Genomic DNA, 22,222 nt, shown 5'->3' on the forward strand with positions numbered 1-22,222 from the left:
TCTATGTGTATGATGAGTGTGGATTTATATTGTGAGATAGATGGAGTATATATGTATGATTTTTTTAATAAAATACTTAATCTGGCTTACATGATGGCAGGTGCACATGGTATTATCGCAACCTGTAGCAAACTCTTAGTGATGATGTCATTTTTGAATTTCCAAAGCCTCGAAAATTAAAATTGTCAAATCATGTTTTTGTTTCTTGATCTCCCAAACTTTTACTTCATTTTACCAGCAATTTATTGTCGAGTAGAAAACTTTACTCTGCATTAACTAATTCTGAAAGGCATCTATAAACAAAAAAAACTTATTCTCGAAGGAGAAGCCCTCTCACTTTTTTCCTGGGCCCACCAGTCAGCCACTGGATGCAGAGCTGGAACCAGTAGTATACGGCTTTTCACTTCTTTCCCCTTCCCCAAACCAAAAATGTTGGCGGCTCGCCGTCTCTCCGCCTCCCCTCTCCTACGCCGCCGCCGCCTCTCCGCCCAGCCCCAGCCCACGACTCCACCTCCGGAGGCGGCCGAGTCGGGCGCGGCCGCGTGGGTCCGTCGCGGGGCTGCGCTCTCGCTGCTGGGGCTGACCGGCGCCGTCGCTGCCAGCGCCGTCAGCGACCTCTCTGTCTTCCTCTCCTGCTCCAGGTCGAACCCTAGAATCCCCTTCATCCTTTCTCCTTGTTCTTCATTCAGCATTTATCTGTTATTGTGATGCTTGGCATCAGATCAACTACGTCTAGACACCGGCACTTCAGTGTTAGCTCGGTTTGTGAGCCAATTTCTTGAGCAATATAGAACTGATTCGCACCTGTTCCTATCCCTCCGTGTGAAGTGCTACATCCCTATGCTGAGGATGGGTGATGATTTTGTGCAACTTGTAGGATGCATGTACCTTCTAATGATGTTACTTCTGTTTTACAAATATGCTCAGTATCACATTCGGCTTTCTTTATCAAGAAGAGAGATTGCTGGGGCTAACAGTTGTTGTTCTTGTTGCAGCCAGGCAATAGAGAAGGCCACACAGAACCAGCAGATAGTGGATGCAATTGGCAAGCCGATCGTGCGGGGCCCCTGGTACAGCGCTTCCATTGCTGTGAATCACGCGAGGCATTCTGTCTCCTGCACATTCCCGGTGTCGGGTTCCCAAGGAAATGGGCTTCTGAAGTTCAAGGCTGTGCGCCTGGGAGGTGCGTGCTGCTAACATCACAAATCTACTGTGTTGAAGTGCTTACATTGCTTATGGGCGAGTTGATTAGACAATCTAGTATGTTAACATTTTTCTTGTATCATACGCTTAACATATACCCTAAAGCTCATGATGTTAGCACTAACAAGTCAGATATGAGACTAGGACAAAAGAAAATACTTCTATACTAGTATGGCAAGTTTGGAACTAAACTAAAATAATATTGACCAAATACTCACATATCAGCAACACTCCAACCTACTGAGGAAGTCAAGGCACGTTGATAACACTGTAATGTAAAACCAATGTCACTGCTTTACTGCATTTATCTGGTGTCACCAAAGTCCTTGAAGATACAAATATGCAATGCCACTCCGTGAATGGGGCACACTAAAAGCAGTGTTACCTAGACATAGACACTGGTGTTGGAAGCCGACTCGGATTCGGGTGTCCGATTTGGCAAAGAAAATTTGGACACGCGAAATATAACTTGGAATCCAACACGGGTGTTAGAATCTGACTCGGATCCGGGATGTCCGATTCAAAAAATATTGGACACAAGTGTCCAGGTAGCACTGACTAAAAGGTGGAATTGCAATACGAGGCATCATAGTATCTATGTTGTCGGTGTATTCGGAACCAGGGGTCCCTAAGTCCCGAGACCAGGCTGGCCATCCGTCACATGTCACCACCCTGCAAGGTAAGAAGAAGCTAAGTCCTGGGAGAAGGTGCTCGGGGCCACCGCCTCTGTTTCCCGAGCACCCTAGCTCCCCGATGATCCGCAGAGCCCAAATACCGGGAAGGAAGTGCTCAGGAGAGAGTGCTCGGGGCTGCACGTGGCAGCCCCCGAGGACTCGGTGCCCCGAAGGTCCCACCAAGTGCTCGGGAGAGAGTGCTCGGGGCTGCACGTGGCAGCCCCCGAGGACTCGGTGCCCCGAAGGTCCCACCAAGTGCTCGGGAGAGAGTGCTCGGGGCTGCACGTGGCAGCCCCGAGGACTCGGTGCCCCGAAGGTCCCACCAAGTGCTCGGGAGAGAGTGCTCGGGGCTGCACGTGGCAGCCCCCGAGGACTCGGTGCCCCGAAGGTCCCACCGAAGTGCTCGGGAGAGAGTGCTCGGGGCTGCACGTGGCAGCCCCCGAAGACTCGGTTCCCCGAAGGTCCCACCGAAGTGCTCGGGAGAGAGTGCTCGGGGCTGCACGTGGCAGCCCCCGAAGACTCGGTTCCCCGAAGGTCCCACCGAAGTGCTCGGGAGAGAGTGCTCGGGGCTGCACGTGGCAGCCCCCGAGGACTCGGTTCCCCGAAGGTTCGCGCAAGGTCATCCGACGACCCGAAGGGTCCCATCGTCGGGGTGTCATCCAGTCAAAGGCCCGATGCCGCATTTAATAGGCACGCGCGGCCTGACATCCTGACATTCTCAGCTGCCCATGCCCTAGTGTCAGACCCTGCCATGCACTGGCAGGGGGGCGTGGGTCCATTAAATGCACGGGTCCCGTCCCGTTTTCACCCGGGTGCCTCGGGATAACGTTGCCAGAATCGAAGCGCTCCGCCTGCCACCCTGCCCTGGCAGAAGAACAAGACAGAGTGGGCGCATCGGGCACCTCTGAGGCTGCCCGGTGGGCCCCCTTTATGGCGCCCGAGGGCTTCCACAGTGGCGGGTGGTCGGATGCGCGCCGCATTTCTCCACCGCCCCTGTCACTTCGCGAAGACGAAATAATTACGCCTTTCTCCGTGGCACCTTGGCATTTGGCATCCCCTCTTTCCCATTCAGGATATGTTGAGGCTGGCGCGCCTATAAAAGGAAAGGATGGATAACATGTAAAAGGGACGGTGGGTGTGTGAAGAAGAGGACGCAGACGCTCAAACCAGCTCAAGCCAAGCTAGAACACGAGAGCCTCAAGCTCTTTGTAAACGGCTCTCCCCTTGGAACCAGATACATCCTTGAAGAATTCCCTTCAAGGGTAAATATAGCGCTCACACAGGAGTAGGGTGTTACGCCTCCGTGCGGCCCGAACCTGTCTAAACCCCGGTGCACCCATTTTTCTCGCATTAGGGCGATCATCTCCCACCAGCCATTGCATTTGTTTCCGTTCCCACTTATTTCCCAAACAAGCTTATCCAGGATCATCCCCCCGGCCGAATCTCTAAAAAGGGGTCTCTCGGGATCCCTGCGACAGGAGCTCACCCTCCGACAGCTGGCGCGCCAGGTAGGGGGGAATATCCCTGGATTGTTTGTTTCACTTTTTTCCCACAGGAAAAGATGGTCGGTGGGCACCGTCTCCAGCGTTCCGGCTCCACTTCCAGTGACGGAGCGCTGCCCGACGTCAGAAGGAACCCCGTCGCTGCTGCATGCCAGCAGCAGCCGCCGTCCGCATGCGCGTTTTTTCCCGCTCAAGGGGATCAAGGCGCTGGGCCCATCAGCCCCGCCGCCGTCGCTGCCGACGCACTTTCCGACCCCCAGCAGGTGGTCGGGACCCCGGCCGCCCGGTCCGCCTCTGGACCGCGTCGGGTGCCACCACGACGCGGGCTCGCTTTTGGCGACGCTAGCCCAGGGAGCGTGCTGCTTGCAGCACATGCTCTCCTTAGGCACCCGCCCGTTCAGGCCACGCCGAACACTCCGGAAGGCCGGTGGATACAAGATGTCGTCGCTTTGGTCGGCACTGCTCGTCGCCAGGTGCAGACCGGGAGTCCTCGCACCACTTCCCAGCATGGTGCCGCCAGAGTCGGCTCCTCAACGGGCAACACCCGCGCGGGCCGAGGGGTCTCTGGGCGGAGTGCCATCCCCCTGGCCGTATCTGAAGCCCGGGACCTTCGTTTGCGCCTTGACGAGCGCAGGGGCCGCGAGGATGCCCGGGTTACTCTCGAGCGTCAGCGGGAGACCCGGCAGGGGGTCGGGGCAGAGGACCAGGCTTCCTCTCTCCCTTCCCAAGGCCACCGGGGATCCCCGGTTCATCGCCACTCGCCACCAAGGACCCCCGCTCGCGCTGCGGGATACGGCACCGGCTGCCGTGCCTTCACCGCCGAGCTCCGCCGGGTTAGGTGGCGACGGAGGAAGGACAGCCCCTCCCGAATCCATGGAACATCGAGCATCTCCGACGCTTCTACCCATAGATGGTCGTGCTCGCGGCTCAGGTCAGCAAGGCCGGGGGCTTCTCCCCGTCCAAACAGTCCGAGGGCTTCACCCCTTGGGTAAGTCGCTGTCGCCCAACCTTGTAAATATTACGCATTCAGTATTTCAATAAGCAATCGCTGTGTCAGAATATTTTTTCTGGATTCCGTATGTTTAATCTGTCTGGTGAGGTGCTCGGTTGTGCGAGAAAAAGTTCGCTCTCTCTCTTTTTTCCCGTTGATAAAAGAATCCCGATCGGTATGCATGCGAGCAGTCGCCGCTAACTTACGTCCGGCATGGTAGGCTGTGGTGTTCGGTGTCGTGATAGGCTCCCGGGCACTACCAAGTTTCGGGGTGCTCTGGGTAATCCCATCGCTCGAGCTGCTCGAGTAGTCCGGAGCTCGGGCCCCCGGAGCGGGCTGTCGGTGCTCGGTCTGGTTTGTCATACCCGGGCGCCACCAAACCATAGGACCTCTAGGTTATGCCTCTGCCCGCTCTTGTCCGCCGGTTTGGGTGTTCAAGAGGTCTCGGGTCGAAAACGAGAGCAGTCTATAGCAAGTACCGCACTAACAGAGCGCACCAGACAAAGAAATCCCATTTTTCTCTTAAGTCACAGGCTGGCGATCGCTAGCAGCTCGGCCGCGAGGGCTTCAATGCCCCGGTCCCTGGTCGGCCCCAAGGGTCCTCAGGTGGTCCTACCACTTAGGCATGGGTGGTCGAGATCACCCGACCCTAGGAGCCTCGTGCGCCTCCGGGCGCTCGGGCGCCCCATTAAAAGAATTAAGTTCCCGGGCACCCGAGCTCGAAAGCACATCCCTCCTGGATCGGTGGGCCAGAGGGTCGACAGCTGTCCGGTGAGTGGTTATATTCAGACAAGTCTGCTTTCAGTAAATTTATGTTCTCGAGTCATTCTCGGGGGCTCTCGCGCCTTAATCTGTTCGGTGAGGTGGTTTCCTCGCACGCAAAAACCTTGCCGCGTGTCTACTTTATCCCAGAACGACAGAGCGGTTTGCAGAAAAGAGTAGCGCGCTTGCGATAATGTCTGACCGAAGCCCTTCGTGGTGGTCGTGGTGTTCGGTCCGCTTTTAAGGACCCCGAGCACTACCGAGTCCTCGGGTACCCTGGGTAATCCTATCGCTCGAGCTACTCGAGTAGTCCGGAGCTCAGGTCTCGGGGGCAGGCTGTCAGTGCTCGGTCCGGCCCGTTTCAAGCCCGGGCACCACCGGACCGCGAGGACTCTTGGTCACATTCTCGCCCGCACGCGTCTCCCTTCTATTAACTGAGTGGTCGCAAAGTGAAAAAGTGTTCATTAGGTACGGCGTGTTCCGAGCAGGATCGATCCATCTCCCGGGCAAGGAAGTCTGTGTCTTTGTTCTTAACTTAGGCAATGCGGATTCGCGAGAGCTTGAAGGCCGACTGTGCCAGCAACAGCGATCAAGACAACTTCATCCTTGGGGACGGGAAGGTCGGGAACGGCCCGACTGAGTACTCCCCGGGACTTCAAAGTAAAACATCAGAAGAAGCATCAAACACTTAGAGAAACTGGAGTTGCGAGCCCAAGGAAAAACTGCCATTTAATATTCACAGGATATTTACAAGGCATTTTCTAAGGGTTCACTCCTACATCTACAACAAAAGAAAAGAGGGCACAAAAGGCCTAGTCGGCGGCAGAGGCGTCGGCTGAATCCTCCGAGTCGTCCCCGGGCGCTGGCGGCGGCGGCACCTCTCGCTTGAAGCCGGCCGCCACCTCAGCGGCGGTACTCCGGACCGCTGCCCGGGCGGCCTCTCCCTCAGCCTCGACCACTCCCTCCCGCGCCGGCTCCAGCGGGAAGTTAGGGTCCCTGCTTCGGTAGCAGGCCAGGACGTGCTCGGCCACTGCATGCGCCAAGCCACGTCCCTCCCGGGCGGCAAGTTCCTGGACCGCCCAAGGCAGGGCCTCGAGGCGCTCGCAGACCTGCTGCAGCCCCAACACTTGTCGTGCGGGGCCGTCGCCCTTTTCGCCTTCAACGAGCCGTCCGAGGCCACCCTTCTCTACGGCCTGCCGCATCCGCCGGAGTATGTCTTCCAGCATATGCTCGAGGTTGACCCGCGAGACAAAGGCGGTCTCGAGCTTCTCCTTGGCGGCCCGCAGCTGTGCCTCGAGTCCCTGGTCCCCGCCTGGACCAGAAGAACTGCAAACTGCTGCGGGGGCGGCAGCCTGCTTCGTATTGGCCACCATCTCGGACAAAGCGCGTTCACGGGCGGTCAGTTCCGCCTCGTGCTTCGCATTCTGCTCCGCCCTGGTCACCACGGCCGCCGCCGCCGCGACAGCCTCGCCCTCTCGGCGACTCAGTTCGCCTTCTCGGCGTCTCAGCTCATCCTCCCGCCGGGCCAGCTCATCCTCCTGCTGGGCCACCGAATCCTCCCGCGCACCGAGATCCGACGCCGATAGCTCGTTGTCCACTTCCCGGATGGAGACGTCCTCCTCCCAGCGCTTGATTTCTTCTCTGATCTTCCGGAGGTCGTCTTCCCGGCGCTGGAGGTCGGCGCGCGTCTTATCGGCCGCGCCCTCCCGGCGGATCAGCTCGGCTTGCCGCTCCTCCGCCGCCTGCTCCCGAGTTGCGACTGCCGCCTCCCTCTCCTGCGCCTGCCCCATCCTGGCAAGGGCCTCGGCAGCTTGCTGCCTCGACGCCTCAACCAGGCGGGCGGCGTCTTCTCGCTCCCGCGCGGCTTCTGCCCGCGCGGTCTTCAAAACTTCCTGTTCCCGCGCGACTTCCGCGCGGATGTCTTCTAGCAGCTTCTGCTCCCGCGCGGCCGCCGCACGGGCCTCCTCTTGAGCGCCCGCCAGCTGCGCCTTCTCCAACGCCAGGCGGGCGCGCTCGGCCTCGAGCTCCCCCTCCTTGGCGTTCACCGCTGCGCCCAGCCGCCCGACCGCTACTTGGACGCCTTCAATGGCGGCCAGGAAGGGGTCGGCGGGCTGGCCGGGCGCCAGTGGGGCCCAGGCTTCTCCGCAGAGTGCCTCCAGGGGGGCCGAGCTCTCTGCGGGGCCCTGCGCTGCCATCCGCCCCGGGCTCTGCCTGTCCGGGGTAGGCTCCGCCGGCGCCGAGGTCTCGGACGGCGGCCGCATTCCCGCATCGGCCGCCCTGTCCGCCGGCCCCGGCAAAACATCCACCTCCACCATCATCCGCCCCGGGCTCTCCGCGCCCGGGGTAGGTTCCGCCGGCGCCAAGGATCCGGACGCTTGCTCCGTCCTCCTCTCGGGCGCCGCCTCCGTCTCTCTCCTGCTGGCCGCCACGACGATTGGCGCCTCCACCGTCCCGGTGCCCGCCTCCGTTGGAACGGCAGGCGGGCTCGACCCTGGTCCCGGCGCCCGCTCTTTCTCCGTCGCAGCAGCGCCTGCGGCCGGCCTACGGGAGACAAATGAAAAATGCCGAAGCTTAGTTCGGGCCAGAAATGCCTATGGAGAAGCAAGAAAAGAGACTCACCGGTACCGCCATTTGGCCGCTGGGAGCCTGATGTCCGGGTCCGGTGCCGTCGGTCCGGACTCCTCCTGCCGCCTCTTTCGCTGGGGGCTCGGCTGAACCGCTGCGCGGGCCACGGGCGCCGTCGTGCGGGCCTCAGGTGCCGCCGCGCGGGTCTCGGTCTCCGCCATGCGGATCGCGGGCGCCGATGCAGGCCCCATCCGCACCAGGCGCGGCTCTAGCATCGGAAATGCCACCGCTGCCGTTGGCGACGGCGGAGAGTCCGGCACTAGGATCAAAGCCCGGGGACGCTTTCCCCGGTCTTCCGGCGCCACCTCCTCTACGACTAAAGTGGCGCCCTCCTCTCTGGCACGGCGGCTGCTGCTTGCGGCGGCCCCGTCGCCAGCCCATGCCGAGCCGCCAGCAACCTCCTCGCCCAGTAGCTCTTCCAGCCCGGGGAGTTCGGAGGCCTCGGGACTCCGGCTTCATGGCCGGTCCACAGGCCCCTGGGCGTCGAACTCCGGCAGCCCCGCCATAATGGCCACCCGGTTGGGGTTGGCGCAGAGCGCCATCTCCGGCCACGGGAGCTCCGTCCGGCTCATGTCCTCCGTTCCGGTGATCACCCGTGTCATCCCCCGCAGCTCCGCCTGCCCTAGATCCCAGCTCGCGCCGATCTGAGTCCTGGTGATGTCCTCCGGCCCGGTGTAGAACCAGCTCGGTCGGGCCCGTTCTCGCAGAGGCGCCAGCCGACGGCGCAGGAAGTCCACGACCACCATGACGGAGGTCAGCCTGGACTCGCGCAGCTCCAGGATGCGCTCCAGCACCGGCTTCAGCCTCGCATCTTCTGGTGGCGGCGCCTCCCACGTCGATCGCCGAGGTTCCGTCGCCGCCTCCGGCAGCTCGAGGCGCTCGTGGGGGTCGACGTCGACGAAGAACCAGTCCCGTCGCCACTCCTCCCACTTGCTGCGCAGCACCTGGGGAATGTAACGATCCCCCAGGCCGTCCCGAAGCCGAAGGTTGCAACACCCCGCGACGTCCGCCGTGGAATGCCCCCTCTTCTTCCCCACCGGCCGAAGGACGAAGAAATGACGAAGCAGCGTCGCCGACGGCATCACCCCCACGAACATTTCGCAGAGATGCGCGAAAGTCGCCAACACCACCACGGAGTTGGGGCTTAGGTGCACCAATTGAATGCCGTACGTCTCCAACGCTTGCAGAAAGAAGGCGGAGAACGGCGGCACTAACCCCGCCGCCACGAAGGAAGTGAAGAGGACGGTCTGCCCAGGGACGGTCGTCGCCGGCGTAAGAGTCGCCGGCCTCACCACCACAGCACCTTCCTGACCCTCCGGTACCAGCAGCTTCCTAATCTTGTCCGCCGCCTCCTCGTTCCTCAGACGAGACTCCGGCAAGATGCTGTCCGAAGTCTTGTCCTGGCGTCCTCCTCCAACCCTCGTCATCTCGACAGGATGGAGGGTGTTTTTGGTGGTGAAGAGAGAGAGAAGGGAGAACGCTCCGGTCGCCTGGGAGTTTCCTGAGGGCTTCGGAGCACAAAGAAGGCAGGAGCACAAGTGCGAGAGAGCGTAAAGAGGGGAACGGACCGATCCATTCCCCCTTTTATATCTCAAAGTTCAAAAACTGCCGCCCAAAACGGTTCGCTCGGCGAAGCGTCGCCTCGATCGACGCAACTGCCAGGCAAATCTCCCGCCGATCGCGCGATGTCAGCGGCTGCCAGGCGTATTTTCCTCGATCTGCGCGGCGACCGCGCGTGCCGCCCGTATGGTCATTATACCCTTCGGAAGTTGTGTGGACACGCGTCCACTCGTTTTCCCGTTGGGGCGTACTTGAGGTTCGGGTCCGCAAGGGCCACCTCTCGAAAGCTTGCCACATGGCGTCTGCACCAGCCTCGGCCTCGGCCGCGACGAAGGGCCCATTCGCAGTCTCCGTCCCGTCACCTACCAACGGGCCTGGGGGCTGTTGTCGGTGTATTCGGAACCAGGGGTCCCTAAGTCCCGAGACCAGGCCGGCCATCCGCCACATGTCACCACCCTGCAAGGTAAGAAGAAGCTAAGTCCCGGGAGAAGGTGCTCGGGGCCACCGCCTCTGTTTCCCGAGCACCCTAGCTCCCCGATGATCCGCAGAGCCCAAATACCGGGAAGGAAGTGCTCAGGAGAGAGTGCTCGGGGCTGCACGTGGCAGCCCCCGAGGACTCGGTGCCCCGAAGGTCCCACCAAGTGCTTGGGAGAGAGTGCTCGGGGCTGCACGTGGCAGCCCCCGAGGACTCGGTGCCCCGAAGGTCCCATCAAGTGCTCGGGAGAGAGTGCTCGGGGCTGCACGTGGCAGCCCCCGAGGACTCGGTGCCCCGAAGGTCCCACCAAGTGCTCGGGAGAGAGTGCTCGGGGCTGCACGTGGCAGCCCCCGAGGACTCGGTGCCCCGAAGGTCCCACCAAGTGCTCGGGAGAGAGTGCTCGGGGCTGCACGTGGCAGCCCCCGAGGACTCGGTGCCCCGAAGGTCCCACCGAAGTGCTCGGGAGAGAGTGCTCGGGGCTGCACGTGGCAGCCCCCGAAGACTCGGTTCCCCGAAGGTCCCACCGAAGTGCTCGGGAGAGAGTGCTCGGGGCTGCACGTGGCAGCCCCCGAGGACTCGGTTCCCCGAAGGTTCGCGCAAGGTCATCCGACGACCCGAAGGGTCCCATCGTCGGGGTGTCATCCAGTCAAAGGCCCAATGCCGCATTTAATAGGCACGCGCGGCCTGACATCCTGACATTCTCAGCTGCCCACGCCCTAGTGTCAGACCCTGCCATGCACTGGCAGGGGGGCGTGGGTCCATTAAATGCACGGGTCCCGTCCCGTTTTCACCCGGGTGCCTCGGGATAACGTTGCCAGAATCGAAGCGCTCCGCCTGCCACCCTGCCCTGGCAGAAGAACAAGACAGAGTGGGCGCATCGGGCACCTCTGAGGCTGCCCGGTGGGCCCCCTTTATGGCGCCCGAGGGCTTCCACAGTGGCGGGTGGTCGGATGCGCGCCGCATTTCTCCACCGCCCCTATCACTTCGCCAAGACGAAATAATTACGCCTTTCTCCGTGGCACCTTGGCATTTGGCATCCCCTCTTTCCCATTCAGGATATGTTGAGGCTGGCGCGCCTATAAAAGGAAAGGATGGAGAACACGTAAAAGGGACGGTGGGTGTGTGAAGAAGAGGACGCAGACGCTCAAACCAGCTCAAGCCAAGCTAGAACACGAGAGCCTCAAGCTCTTTGTAAACGGCTCTCCCCTTGGAACCAGATACATCCTTGAAGAATTCCCTTCAAGGGTAAATATAGCGCTCACACAGGAGTAGGGTGTTACGCCTCCGTGCGGCCCGAACCTGTCTAAACCCCGGTGCACCCATTTTTCTCGCATTAGGGCGATCATCTCCCACCAGCCATTGCATTTGTTTCCGTTCCCACTTATTTCCCAAACAAGCTTATCCAGGATCATCCCCCCGGCCGAATCTCTAAAAAGGGGTCTCTCGGGATCCCTGCGACAGGAGCTCACCCTCCGACATATGTGGACCTTGGATGGTACTACCATGACATATGGATTTTCTAGTGTAGCATCATTGATGTTCCCAGCTTTGCTTGATAGTTTTGACTGCTGTTGGTATGTGACCATATAAGATTGGTTACTATAGATGTTTAGTGGACATACTAGTAATTTTGTTTCAATCGCATCTTTAGTTTAGTAGTAATTTCTTGCGGACGATAGTGTCTACTAGAAAGACCAGATGTGTCTATTAGTAGGAAGACTAGACCAGGTGTCGTTGTTGCCGTTGATCAATGGCAAAGAGGTGTTTGCACTTGTGCCATCTGCTAAACTGCTCATTGCATTGCACTCCCGGACTCCTCTCTGCCATCTCTTCAGCCGTCAAACGCTTGAACACCCGAGCAAGTGGGCTGTTCCTTTCCTTTGCAGCACTCCCGGATGGGGTGCCACCTCCAGAAACAGTAGTTGCGCTCTTGGCACACTTGATTGCTGAGAATGTCTTCATCGAGCGCGGAGAAGTACGGGCTGCAGTGTTGGCACCTCCATGACGAGCCAAATCCACCACCATGTTAGCACGGCGCTCATAAGCCGGGCTGCATTGTCATCGATGGGCTCATCGTCCTTCTCCTTTTTGCCCTTCTCCAGAATCGCAAAACGACTCCCAAAATACATTCTTAATTATAGATAACTTGGCAACGAAGTCGCCCATATGAAGGGAAGGGAATGCGGGTGCACCACCCTTTGCCACCCGGCCCTAGGGCACTGTCGACAGGGCGGCAGCCACCCTAACCCTAGCGCTGCCTCTGGATCAGGCCGGTCCAGCTGGCCCATGGCAACTGGGCCCATGACAAGTACACTTTTCATAGAAGGGGTTGGATTGGATCAAAATTGAATTTGGACAACTATTAGACCTCGCCTTGCAGAATTAGTTCAGTATCCTAACTGATTTTTCACAGTTACATGCTAGCTGAACCATCAAGCAAAAGGTTCAGCTTTGAACCATGATACTAAAATTATATTAGTAAGTTCTCATAGAAGTTCATCGCAAATTTAGTTACATATAGAGCATGGGGCAGAAATATGGTATAATGAAAGGGACACTACATGTAGTCATTAGGTATGAAAAAGAACTGCTGCATCATTTCACTGCTGAACATTGAAGCAACTCCGTAACAGTGTATCTGTCATGGCTGCCCAGCTGGCCCTATAGGCCCAAGTAGCGAAGCAATAGTGCAGGAGATTAATACATCTATTAGTTTGTTGCAGGTTGATTTCTTATCTAGTACTAGTTGTTTGGTTCAGTATTATCAGGGGCTCTTCCAGATACTAGTATATGACCCCATGTGTTGACGCGAGTTAAAAGATGGCATGCGGAATAAGACAGGTTATATGGTGAGAAGAAGATTAAAATGTAAGGGATTGTAGTATAGAGTGGAATAAGATGCTGGGTAGGTACACATTAGGTGACATAAAGATGCCATGGTAGTTTTATATAGTTGAATGCTAGAAATGATTTCTGGTAGAATAAAAAGGTCTATAATTATTTTGATCTTGAACTAATATGCATTTTATTGTAAAATTTCTTAAAATATACTATTGCAGAAGGCTAATGTTGATATACTGAATTACGCTTCCTTTTCCATATTAGGAAGACAATAGCCGATATTGCTTGGTTAAAGCCTAACTGAGTGGGTGGGTGGGAGTTCTGATCCTTCCAGTGACAACCTAATTCTTATCACATCACATCTTTCTCGTGCAGATGAATCTTGGTTTTCATTTCTACAGCGCAGTGACTGGGAGATACTTCTCATGGATGCTATCCTTGATATTCCTACTGAAGATGGGAAACACCGGACAATGAGGGTAACAATTCCAGACAACACCCCTGCTCCACCGCCAGTCGACTGCACGGCGTGCAAGTCCCAACCAACGCCAGCTCCAGCTCCAACACCTCCAGAGAAATGAGTTCACTCGGGAATGGTTTTTCGTCTGAAGTTGGCTACCCATTGATTCTTCTTTCCACACTCCTCGTCGAACCTAGGAAGAAATAAGTTTTATATTTCGGACAAATAAGGCTGCCAATCTTAAGAAATACAGCAAAAATTCTTTCCTGGTCTTACAATTGAGATACAGCGTCTAGATTAGGTTAGATGAATTTTTCATCGGGCCGGCAATACTCTGAACTCTGAAGGTCGGTCTATTCAGTGTCAAAACAGCTAAGATGAGCTACTAAAAATACGTCATTGACAGAAAACTTTTAGGCTCATATGATACAATAATCTATGGGGAGCTAATTTGCAACTCATGCTGATTAGGATACATGTTATGTTTTCGTTTGAGTTGTGCTTTCTTGGAGGGTCATGCATGCCTGGACATATGTAAATCTGCCTGGAGGGCATATGCTCTAGGATTTATGTGAAATAATCGAAACCACTTTCCTTGAGTATTAAATTAACACGATTAAAAAAAGATAAATCGTAAAGCTAGATCTTAATTGCAGGTGTTAGATAAATATACCTAGAGGTTGCTCTTGGTGAGTACCTTTCACTTTGTATCAACTCTTTTTTTTCTTTCCTTGAGTAATACCTAGAAATATGACACTGAGTGATTAATTGCTTCCATAACTAGGGACATGTATGCCCATTTTCTCTCCTATCATTTTGGTAAACTTCTCTTAATCTGCAGTTACACACTGTTTGTTTTCGATCTCCAAAACAAAGCTTCAACCATTAATTTTTGTACTAAAATATCCACAAAACCTAATGAAGTATAGCGTACGAAAATCATGTATCCAACCTCAACATTTGTACAAATATTTAAAAAGGAGTATAAGTATGTTTGACCATACAGTACTGTTGACCTGCCATATTCGGATGGAGTGGAGAGCCTAGCGGCGACACGCAGCGCGCTGCGCATCGGGTATTTGTCCCGACACTGACACCGCCACTACAGTATTAAACTATGAGTCTCTTTGATAAGCGGTGGAAGCTTCTGTTTAGCAAAGAAAGTGACTATATTGAATTTTAGTTGTTAATTTTTATAATAAATTTTGAGCTTCTTAGGACATCTAAAAATTAGAAAAGTTTTAAAACTTTTTCTCAGATTTTAGTTTATTTCAGTTATAACCGCTTCTTCAATCAGTTAAAAATCACTAAAAACTAGAACCAAAAACCAATTATTTAGATAGCTTCTGACTTAAAAAAAAAGCTAAAAAAACCATTCCAAACGAGGCTATGTATCTTTGGTCCCATGCATGCGCTGCAATCAAAGCTATCCACACCAATCATATATGTCTTGGACGTACTTTACGATACTACAGAGTTGCCATCATGAAATATGTTACAATAAAAATCATTCGAGGTCCTTTTCGCAAAAACGGCGAGGATCTAAACGGGGATGCGCGGGCGAAACGGACGGCCGGAGGGGGCGTGGTTTCACGCAGGTATTAGAGAGGTTTCGATGCCCTCCGTTTTCTATAGCATCCTCAAATACCTCTAACTTTTTCGTGAATTCCTTTTCTATAATATAGTAATTTTATAGGTAATTTATTATCTTTTCTATGAAAACTAGCGGTCAAAGTTCTCTATTGGAGAACGTGTCAATGCTAAGACGTGATGCATATTAAGATGTGGAGCAGTGTCGTGTGAACTGAGTATAGTTAGTTGCTAAGAGTTCTATGATACATCCTATTTATCTAGGTTTGAGTTCTAAACTTGGCATCAGGTGCTTATCTTTGATATCTTAACGTTACGTTGATATAGAGAATAGAAATCGTATTTCTTTCATCTATTCTTATTTTTATTGCTGATATATAAGGAAGTTATATAGACCGATCATGTGAAATAAATAGCATCACCATGTTTCTTTTATATAAATACATTCAAAATATAATATAATATTACTATCAAAATTAATATTCAGTATTACTTACTACATCGTTGAACAGGTGGGGTGCTCAATTTCCTACGGATTTGTTGGAGCAAGAGTTCATTTTGTCTCAGTAAGTATGGCGAGAGTTTTTTTTAGAGAAAACTCAAGCTTGAAGACGAAGTTTAAGAGGAAGGAACATCACGAATATATTGAGGGTAGTAAAAATAGATCGCTCTGGAAGGAGTATCACAACGTGACTTGGTGTATTTTCACCTCTATGTCTTTTTCACTGTCTTGCCCGTCCGTTAGCCCAGGCAACCATGGCTCCTATTTATAGGGCCGCGCGCAGCTTGGCGTACAAATTATCATAATATACAAATATCTGGGATCTGACCGATTTACTGGGCCTTATCCTGGATAACTGCTTTCTACCCTATCTGGGAGATAAATATCTACCGTGGTAATTATCGTGGTGCCTGCCCCCTGAAGAGTCCGAGCCGGGGTATCAGAGCGGCATCCACTAGCCTAATTATTTAATACCGGTCACCTCCTTGCAAGCAAAATACGACTGGTGCTTCCCTTCTGGCAGATCTTTCCTAAGGCCTGATGACTCACTAGTAACCTCCAGGAAGCCGGCCTGAGAACCGGGAGGCCGAGGCTTCGAGAGACCAAGCCTTTGGGAGACTGAACCTTCGGGAGGCCGGACTGGTTAAGCCAAGGGGCCGTCGGAAGTCCTTAACAACGACCCCCAACAGTAGCCCCTCGCGAGGGCGGCCAGCGGAGCGGTCAGGACCGTGGTTCCTTCGGAGCAGGGCCTCCGGCGGTCCCTGGCTTGTAGTTGATGGCTCGTGGTCCAAGTATTGCTTGGCTTGTCTGGGACAGTTTGACCCTTGTGACTGAACGATATGCTGGATGATGTCGGCGACGGGGGGCACTGAATGCGCCCTGGGGAAAGACGCGATCCTACCCTGTTAGGCGGGCATGGGACGCGTGTCGTCTTGTCATTGGGGGTCAAGGGGGTTGGTTCCGCTCCCTCATGATTTCGGCATGGCAGGCGAAAGGACTGGGTGTGCGCCCACCGCCTAGGGGGGCAAGTTGCTCCTTATTTGTAAAAGGAGGGTCCCAGAGTGACCTTTTTGCCAACTCCTTGTTCTCATCTGCCTTTGTATTCAGCGTCTTTTGCTTTGCGCGAGTCGTCCTTTGATTCCTGTTCTTCCTCTCTCTTGTGATCCAGCACCCTTTGCCATCCTCTTGTGGTTCTTATGGCTAGCTTGAGTACCCCGAGTGGAGCCAGAACTCGGGTGGCGAGGGAGATTGCCGGAGTAGCCGTGGTGGGGGACCCTTAGGTGGCATCGTTGATGGGGCCGCCGCCAGGGGTGGAGCTCCGGTGTGCCAGCAAAAGTCACCTCCAGCAAACCACTGTGTTGGGGGCGTCTGTCATCGGTGACGAGGAGCTCGACCAGATGGTTAGGGAGGGGAAGATTCCCTCCAGAGCTGTCGCTCGGCCTCCACTGGGTAAGGAGGTCCTGAAGCCTCTGGCCCATGAGGTCATGGTGTTTGAGGCCTTCTTCGAGGCAGGCCTGGGTTTTCCCTCGGTGCCGCTACTCAAGGAGGTGCTCCGCCATTTCTACTTGGAGCTTCCGCAGCTCCACACCAATGCCATTGCCTGCCTGGCTACCTTTGAGTGGGCCATGCGGGCGGAGGGGTGTAAAGGGAGGGAAAATTTCTTTGCGGCCCTCCACTTTGCCAGCTGCCAGCTGAAGCTGACCAAGGTCGAGGGGACGAAGAGGCCCCTTAGCTTCGGGAGTGTCAACTTCTAGATACGGTCGCAGTATAGCGATGCCTTCCCGGCGAAGGTCATTAATGGTCAGTGGTATGCCGGCTGGTTGCAGCAGTGGTTCTACTACAATGTCGGCCCTGCATCGCCCCTTTGCTCCACGAATCAGGATATTGCGTATGTTCCAGAGCCAGAGACGGGGATTACGGACGACCAGCTCACCTCATGGGTGGCCCTTCTCCGGAGGGTGGTCGAAAACATCAGCATGCGTGACCTCATGGAGGAGTTCACCATGTTGCGCATTTGTCCCCTTCAGACGGGCTGGAACTGCGTTTTTGAGCAAGGTGCGGAAGAGTGGTCGAAGGTGTACTGCGGCCCGCCCATTAGTGCTGGTGAGTTCCCCTTGTAGTTTGGTTTTTGATCTGCCGATGTGAGCCGTCTTTTTTCTTCCAGAAAGTTGCCTCCCGCTGGAGCATGCGGCGAAGATCACGGAGGTGATCCTGGGCCCCCTACTCTCGTGGAGCGGGAGTGGCGGGTGGCCCTAGCACGGAGCTGGGAGCAGTACAACCGTGTCTTCTTTTACCTCGGCGTGGGGGCTCCGGCATGGCGAGATCCTCTGCCTCTGGAGGCTCACATACCGATTCAACGGCCGAGTCATCGGAGGTGCCCCTAGTTCGCAAGAAGTGCTTGAGGCGGGTTGGGAGCATGAGCGACCAGTCCGGAGGCGAGGGCCAGTGTGTCGCTGATGACCGGGGGAAGGGCCGGGCCTCCCCGGATATTGTGGGTCATGGTTAGAGTCGACAGAGAGGCGTGGCCTTCGCGTACTACGATTTTGGTATCATCGGTTCGGACGTTGAGGACGTTACGGGCCCTCCTGTAAGAGGTTCAGAGGAACTAGGTGTGGTTTTCTTTGTTAGCCATATCCTGTTTCAATCGTGCACCAGGATCTTGATTTGTGTTTCTTTGATTTTTTTTAGCGACCCTCGAGGTGGATGCGTCCTTGACTCCACCCCTCGAGACCCCGGAGGCCCAACAGGGATCGGGGACTCCTCCGGAGGGATCTTGAAAGGCCGTCCCGGGGGACGTGGCTTCGTTTTTGCGAGGCCCCGATCCAGCTGGTGACCTGCCCTTGGCGACTGGTGTTGGAGACACCGTGCCCTCCGCCGAGGATCTTTTTGGAGCGGTTGAGGGGAGCCCTGGCCTTGGGGTCTTGACCCCGGATGACTTTGTGCTGCACCCGAAGGTGTCAAGGGCCTTCGCTGCGACCTCTTCTCTTCTGTGAAGTGGAGAGGTCGAGCGATCGTTGGCCCATCGTCCTCTAGAGGAACTAGAGGCTTGGTTGGTAGCGGCGGCTCTTCAAGTCGGTAGTATTGGTTACGATTTGCCAGGTCTAGTGTTGGGTCCTGAGTAGCTCATTCTGTCTTTTTCCTTCTTCCGTGGTGCCTTGTAGCAAGTAATTTTGACGAGGGCACTGGGAGGTGGGGGGGGGGCAGGCTTTTACCACGGCCCGTGACGAGGTTGAGGGCCTTTGCCAGGCCTTGGAAGAGGCCCAAAAGCGGGCAGAGTCTGCGGAGGGTCGTCTTTAGGAGGAGATGGCGCTTCGCGAGCGTGAGGAGGCTGAGGCGCGGAAGGCTGCCGAAGACCTTCGAGAGGCAAGGGAGTTTGCTGATGCGGCCAATGCAGCCTTTGTGTCTGCCAAAGGTGATGTTGATACCCTTAAGGCAACGGTGGGTAATATGCAGCGAGAGCTGGAGGAGACTCAGGCATCGGAGGGGGCACTGCGTTCGGAGTGCCAGCAGTTAACGGTACTTGCGTCGGAGGTGGCCCGGATTACCTCTGATACCTTGAGGGGCCTTGGGGCTTGGTGTCCGCCATTGCCCTCCGACTCGGAGGAGTCGGTTATGCCTCTCTTCTGGCTTCGGTCCGCTGCGAGGTCTATGCGAGGTCCAGCACTCGTGTGGCCGCTGTGCTTCAGCTGACCCTGCTGCACCAAGAGGAAGTTGGTCCCCTTGAAGCACTGGAGCAGCAGGTGCCGGACTCCATGGTCGAGGCCTTTTGGCCAGAGGCACCTCCGGCAGAGATTCACGCAGCCCTGGAGAGCTTCCGCCGTGGTGTATGGGCGAAGCATGGCCAGAGCATGACGTTACGCTACATGGCTGGTCAGGGGACTCCAGGTGCCTCCGGGGCCTTCGCCCAGGGTTCTTCGTTGGGAGGTTTGGTCATTCACCCGGAGTCTACGGGCGCTTCACAGCCCTCTGGAGGTTCTTCGTCTGGCGCTGTTGCCCCGCCGGAGCCGTGCGTGGATGCCCTGGAGGTGTAGCTCTACCGCGGGCTGTCTTTTGTTTTCTTTTCTTTCCCAAGGGGGGGGGGTCAAGTTTTAGCATGTTGACTACCCCTTTTTGCTTCATGTATATAATCTTTTTCTTATTTGATGGAACCACGCCTATCTTCCTGTGGTTTGCTTGTGTTGTTTCTGGAATGTTTGTGCCTTTGAGTTTATCTGGTGTCCGATCTGCGAGTATAGGTATGGTGGCCCGAGGCCGTAGGAGGCCTCGTCTGTGTCTTGGATAGTGCCTCCGGGGAGGGATCGAGTGCGTCCGGAGCGACGGGGGCTACTTCGTTCATTTGACGGTGGAGTCGTTTTGTTATGCCCCACAATTCTGAGGGGCGTATTGATCCGCAGGTGGTCGCCGATGTCTTGGTCAAGGTCGAGCCGAAGGATCCCCTGGTGTTCGTTCTGGATGTATATTTTGTTGCAAGGGATGACTGGTGTGCGGCCCGAATAGCCCGGGAGGTTGCCTGTTCACGCTTCCTACAACGCTTTGTCCTTCCCCGGGGTTCTGACGGAAGAGATCCCTCAAAAATTCTTGAGTCTATCTTGGGCGAGGTGAAGGTGGAGGAGGTAGAGGCCGCAGAGTCCTTGCTGGAGGGGCAGGAGGAGGAAGATCTGGACTTCTCGGCCTTCGACTCGTATCCTTTCCCGACGGATCTTTCGTCTTCCCAAGACCGAGTCTTCATTTTGGGCAGTAGCTCTTCTCGCGGAGGGGGCTCACACCGGCCTCCTGTGCGCACCTGTCGGGGATGACTCTCCAGGTCCCGCGGTGTTTCCGGGTGGCGTGACGGTTGGGCACCCTCGTCTTCCCGTAGTGGTACAAGGAGGCGTAGCAGGCGAGCTAGTTTGCTGGGCATAGATTCGATGTACAACGGTTAGCTATATGCAAAGACTCTTTGTATGTACAACTTGCATTGTGTTAGCTTGTTATTTTGTTTCTTTCTCTCTCTTTTTATGATTGATCGCATCGATGCTTTGCCTATGCCCCTTATCCTAGCCCCTTCGCATCCTGCGGCTGCTTAGCGGCCACGGGGTGTGAGATTCGAGGGGCATTGCGTTGCAGTAGATGGGAGTGTGGAGCTCGGAGTTTTAGGTTTTTAGGATATTGGAAGGGTCAGGTGATTTTGGCATGAAGACTTTTAGTCGTGTTGGTGCCGAGGTGTTATCCCGTCGCCATGTTACGTCAGCCAAGCCTTAGAAATGACGGAGGGTGTTGTGCCTGTTCGGTATGAAGGCACTACCTTCAAGATACCGGAGCGGTCTTTGCCTATCTGCCATTTTAGGTTTGCTAGGTCCAAAGGATGACGGACGGAATGCCTGTCTAGAACGGAGACTTAGGTCTTCAAGATGTTGGAGTGGTCTTTGCCTATCACCACATAGGTTAGCTAGACCTTAAAGATGGCGGACGGAATGCCTGTCCAACACGGAGGCTTATGCCTTCAAGATGCTGGAGCGTCTTTGCCTATCCGCCACGTAGGTTTGCGAGACCTTAAAGATGGCGGACAGAATGCTTGTCCAGCACGGAGGCTTATGCCTTCAGGAGGCTAGAGCGGTCTTTGCCTATCCGCCATGTAGGTTAGCGAGACCTTAAAGATGGCAGCCGGAATGCCTGTCCAGCATGTAGGCTTATGCCTTCAAGATGCTGGAGGGTCTTCGTTGTTTTTTTTGGTACCTTCGGAGAGGACTAAGCCTAGGGCTCCCTGTACATAGTACTTGTGGAGGGTCTCTGCATTCCAACTGTGTTTGAGGGGGACCCCTTCTGTATCGGCCAGGTAGTAGGAGCCGGTCCTGTTAGACTTGAGGACCAGGTATGAGTCTTCCCATTTGTTGCACAGCTTTCCTGGGGATAGGGCACGTCGAAGCACTAGTTCGCCAGGTTTGAAGTTTTGCGACGCAACCCTTGGATCGTACCAGGCCTTAGTTTTCTTTATGTAGTGATCGAGATTCTGAATTGCATGGACCCGCGTGCCTTCGGTAAGGTCAAGGGAGAGCTCCCTTTCTCCGTCAGTTTGTGGAAGTTGTACCCTGAGTGAGTAGCCCTTGACCTCGGTGGGGGTCATGGCCTCGTCTCCTTACAGGAGGCGGAAGGGTGTGAACCCGGTGGCCCGTGTGACAGTGGTGCGGAGGGAGCACAAAACCTTGGGAAGTTCCTCGACCCATAGGCCTTGAGCTAAGCCAACGAGGGAAGATTTAGACCGGAGAGGATGTCGCCGTTGGCCCTTTCGACGACCCCATTGGACTAAGGGTGTCGAATTGCTGCGAAGCATAATTCGATGCCGAGGTCATTGCAGAACTGTCTGAAAGGCCTGGAGTCGAATTGTGTGCCGTTGTCCACTGTGAGCTATCGTGGGACGCTGAAGTGGCAGATTATGTTCCTCCAGAAGAATTTCTAGACATTTTTTGACGTGATTGCAATGAGGGGTTCGGTCTTGACCCATTTGGAGAAGTACTCTAATGCTACCACTGTGTACTGAAGGTTGCCTCGGGGAAATGGACTGATGAGGTAGGACTCCGAAAAGCCAGGGATTCGGGAGGCCGAGGCTTCGAGAGACCGAGCCTATGGGAGGCTGAGCCTTCGAGAGGCCAGGCTGGTTAAGCCAAGGGGCCATCGGGGGTTCTTAACAACAACCCCCAACAGTATTGAAATCAGGTCTCCAACTTGAGTATAAAAAATATTTTTTGATTGAAATCAGGTCTCCAAATCAACTAGGGTGCCATCAATAGGTGTCATACCTTCTCTCTAGATCTTCGGAGGGTTGACATCTTACTCAATGGGTGCTCGGTTCCGACCCGGGTTAATTAAGAAGTACAACAGAACCTCCAATCTTGTTGACTTCCTTTAAATCTACACTATACTATCCGAGCGGCTGGGGATGATGATAAGGTTATGGCCAACTACCTCCCCACAACTCTTGAAGGGTCAGTCATGATCTAGCTAACCAACCTACCGCTAGGGAAAATCTACTCATAGGAGCAGCTTTGCGACCTGTTCTG

The 22,222-nt window shown here is 55.2% G+C and overlaps 1 protein-coding gene across 1 annotated transcript; it reads left to right on the forward strand.

The window, feature by feature from the left end:
• Positions 1–397: 397 nt before the first annotated feature.
• On the forward strand, positions 398–13,692 carry LOC133887668 (uncharacterized). Its single transcript, XM_062327628.1, has 3 exons — positions 398–641; positions 996–1,183; positions 13,009–13,692. Exons 1-3 carry the CDS (start codon positions 430–432, stop codon positions 13,212–13,214), a joined length of 606 nt encoding a protein of 201 aa, XP_062183612.1. The 5' UTR covers positions 398–429; the 3' UTR covers positions 13,215–13,692.
• The last annotated feature ends 8,530 nt before the right edge of the window (positions 13,693–22,222 follow it).

This window comes from Phragmites australis, chromosome 13 (assembly GCF_958298935.1).
Source record: "Phragmites australis chromosome 13, lpPhrAust1.1, whole genome shotgun sequence".
Classification (NCBI taxonomy): Eukaryota; Viridiplantae; Streptophyta; class Magnoliopsida; order Poales; family Poaceae; genus Phragmites; species Phragmites australis.

Bases quoted from the DNA above. Each gene is read 5' to 3' on its own strand.
- LOC133887668 (XM_062327628.1), top strand. From the start codon at position 430: ATGTTGGCGGCTCGCCGTCTCTCCGCCTCCCCTCTCCTACGCCGCCGC. The intron at 642-995 runs GTCGAACCCTAG...TTCTTGTTGCAG, and splicing joins GTCTTCCTCTCCTGCTCCAG to CCAGGCAATAGAGAAGGCCA. The intron at 1,184-13,008 runs GTGCGTGCTGCT...TTTCTCGTGCAG, and splicing joins CAAGGCTGTGCGCCTGGGAG to ATGAATCTTGGTTTTCATTT.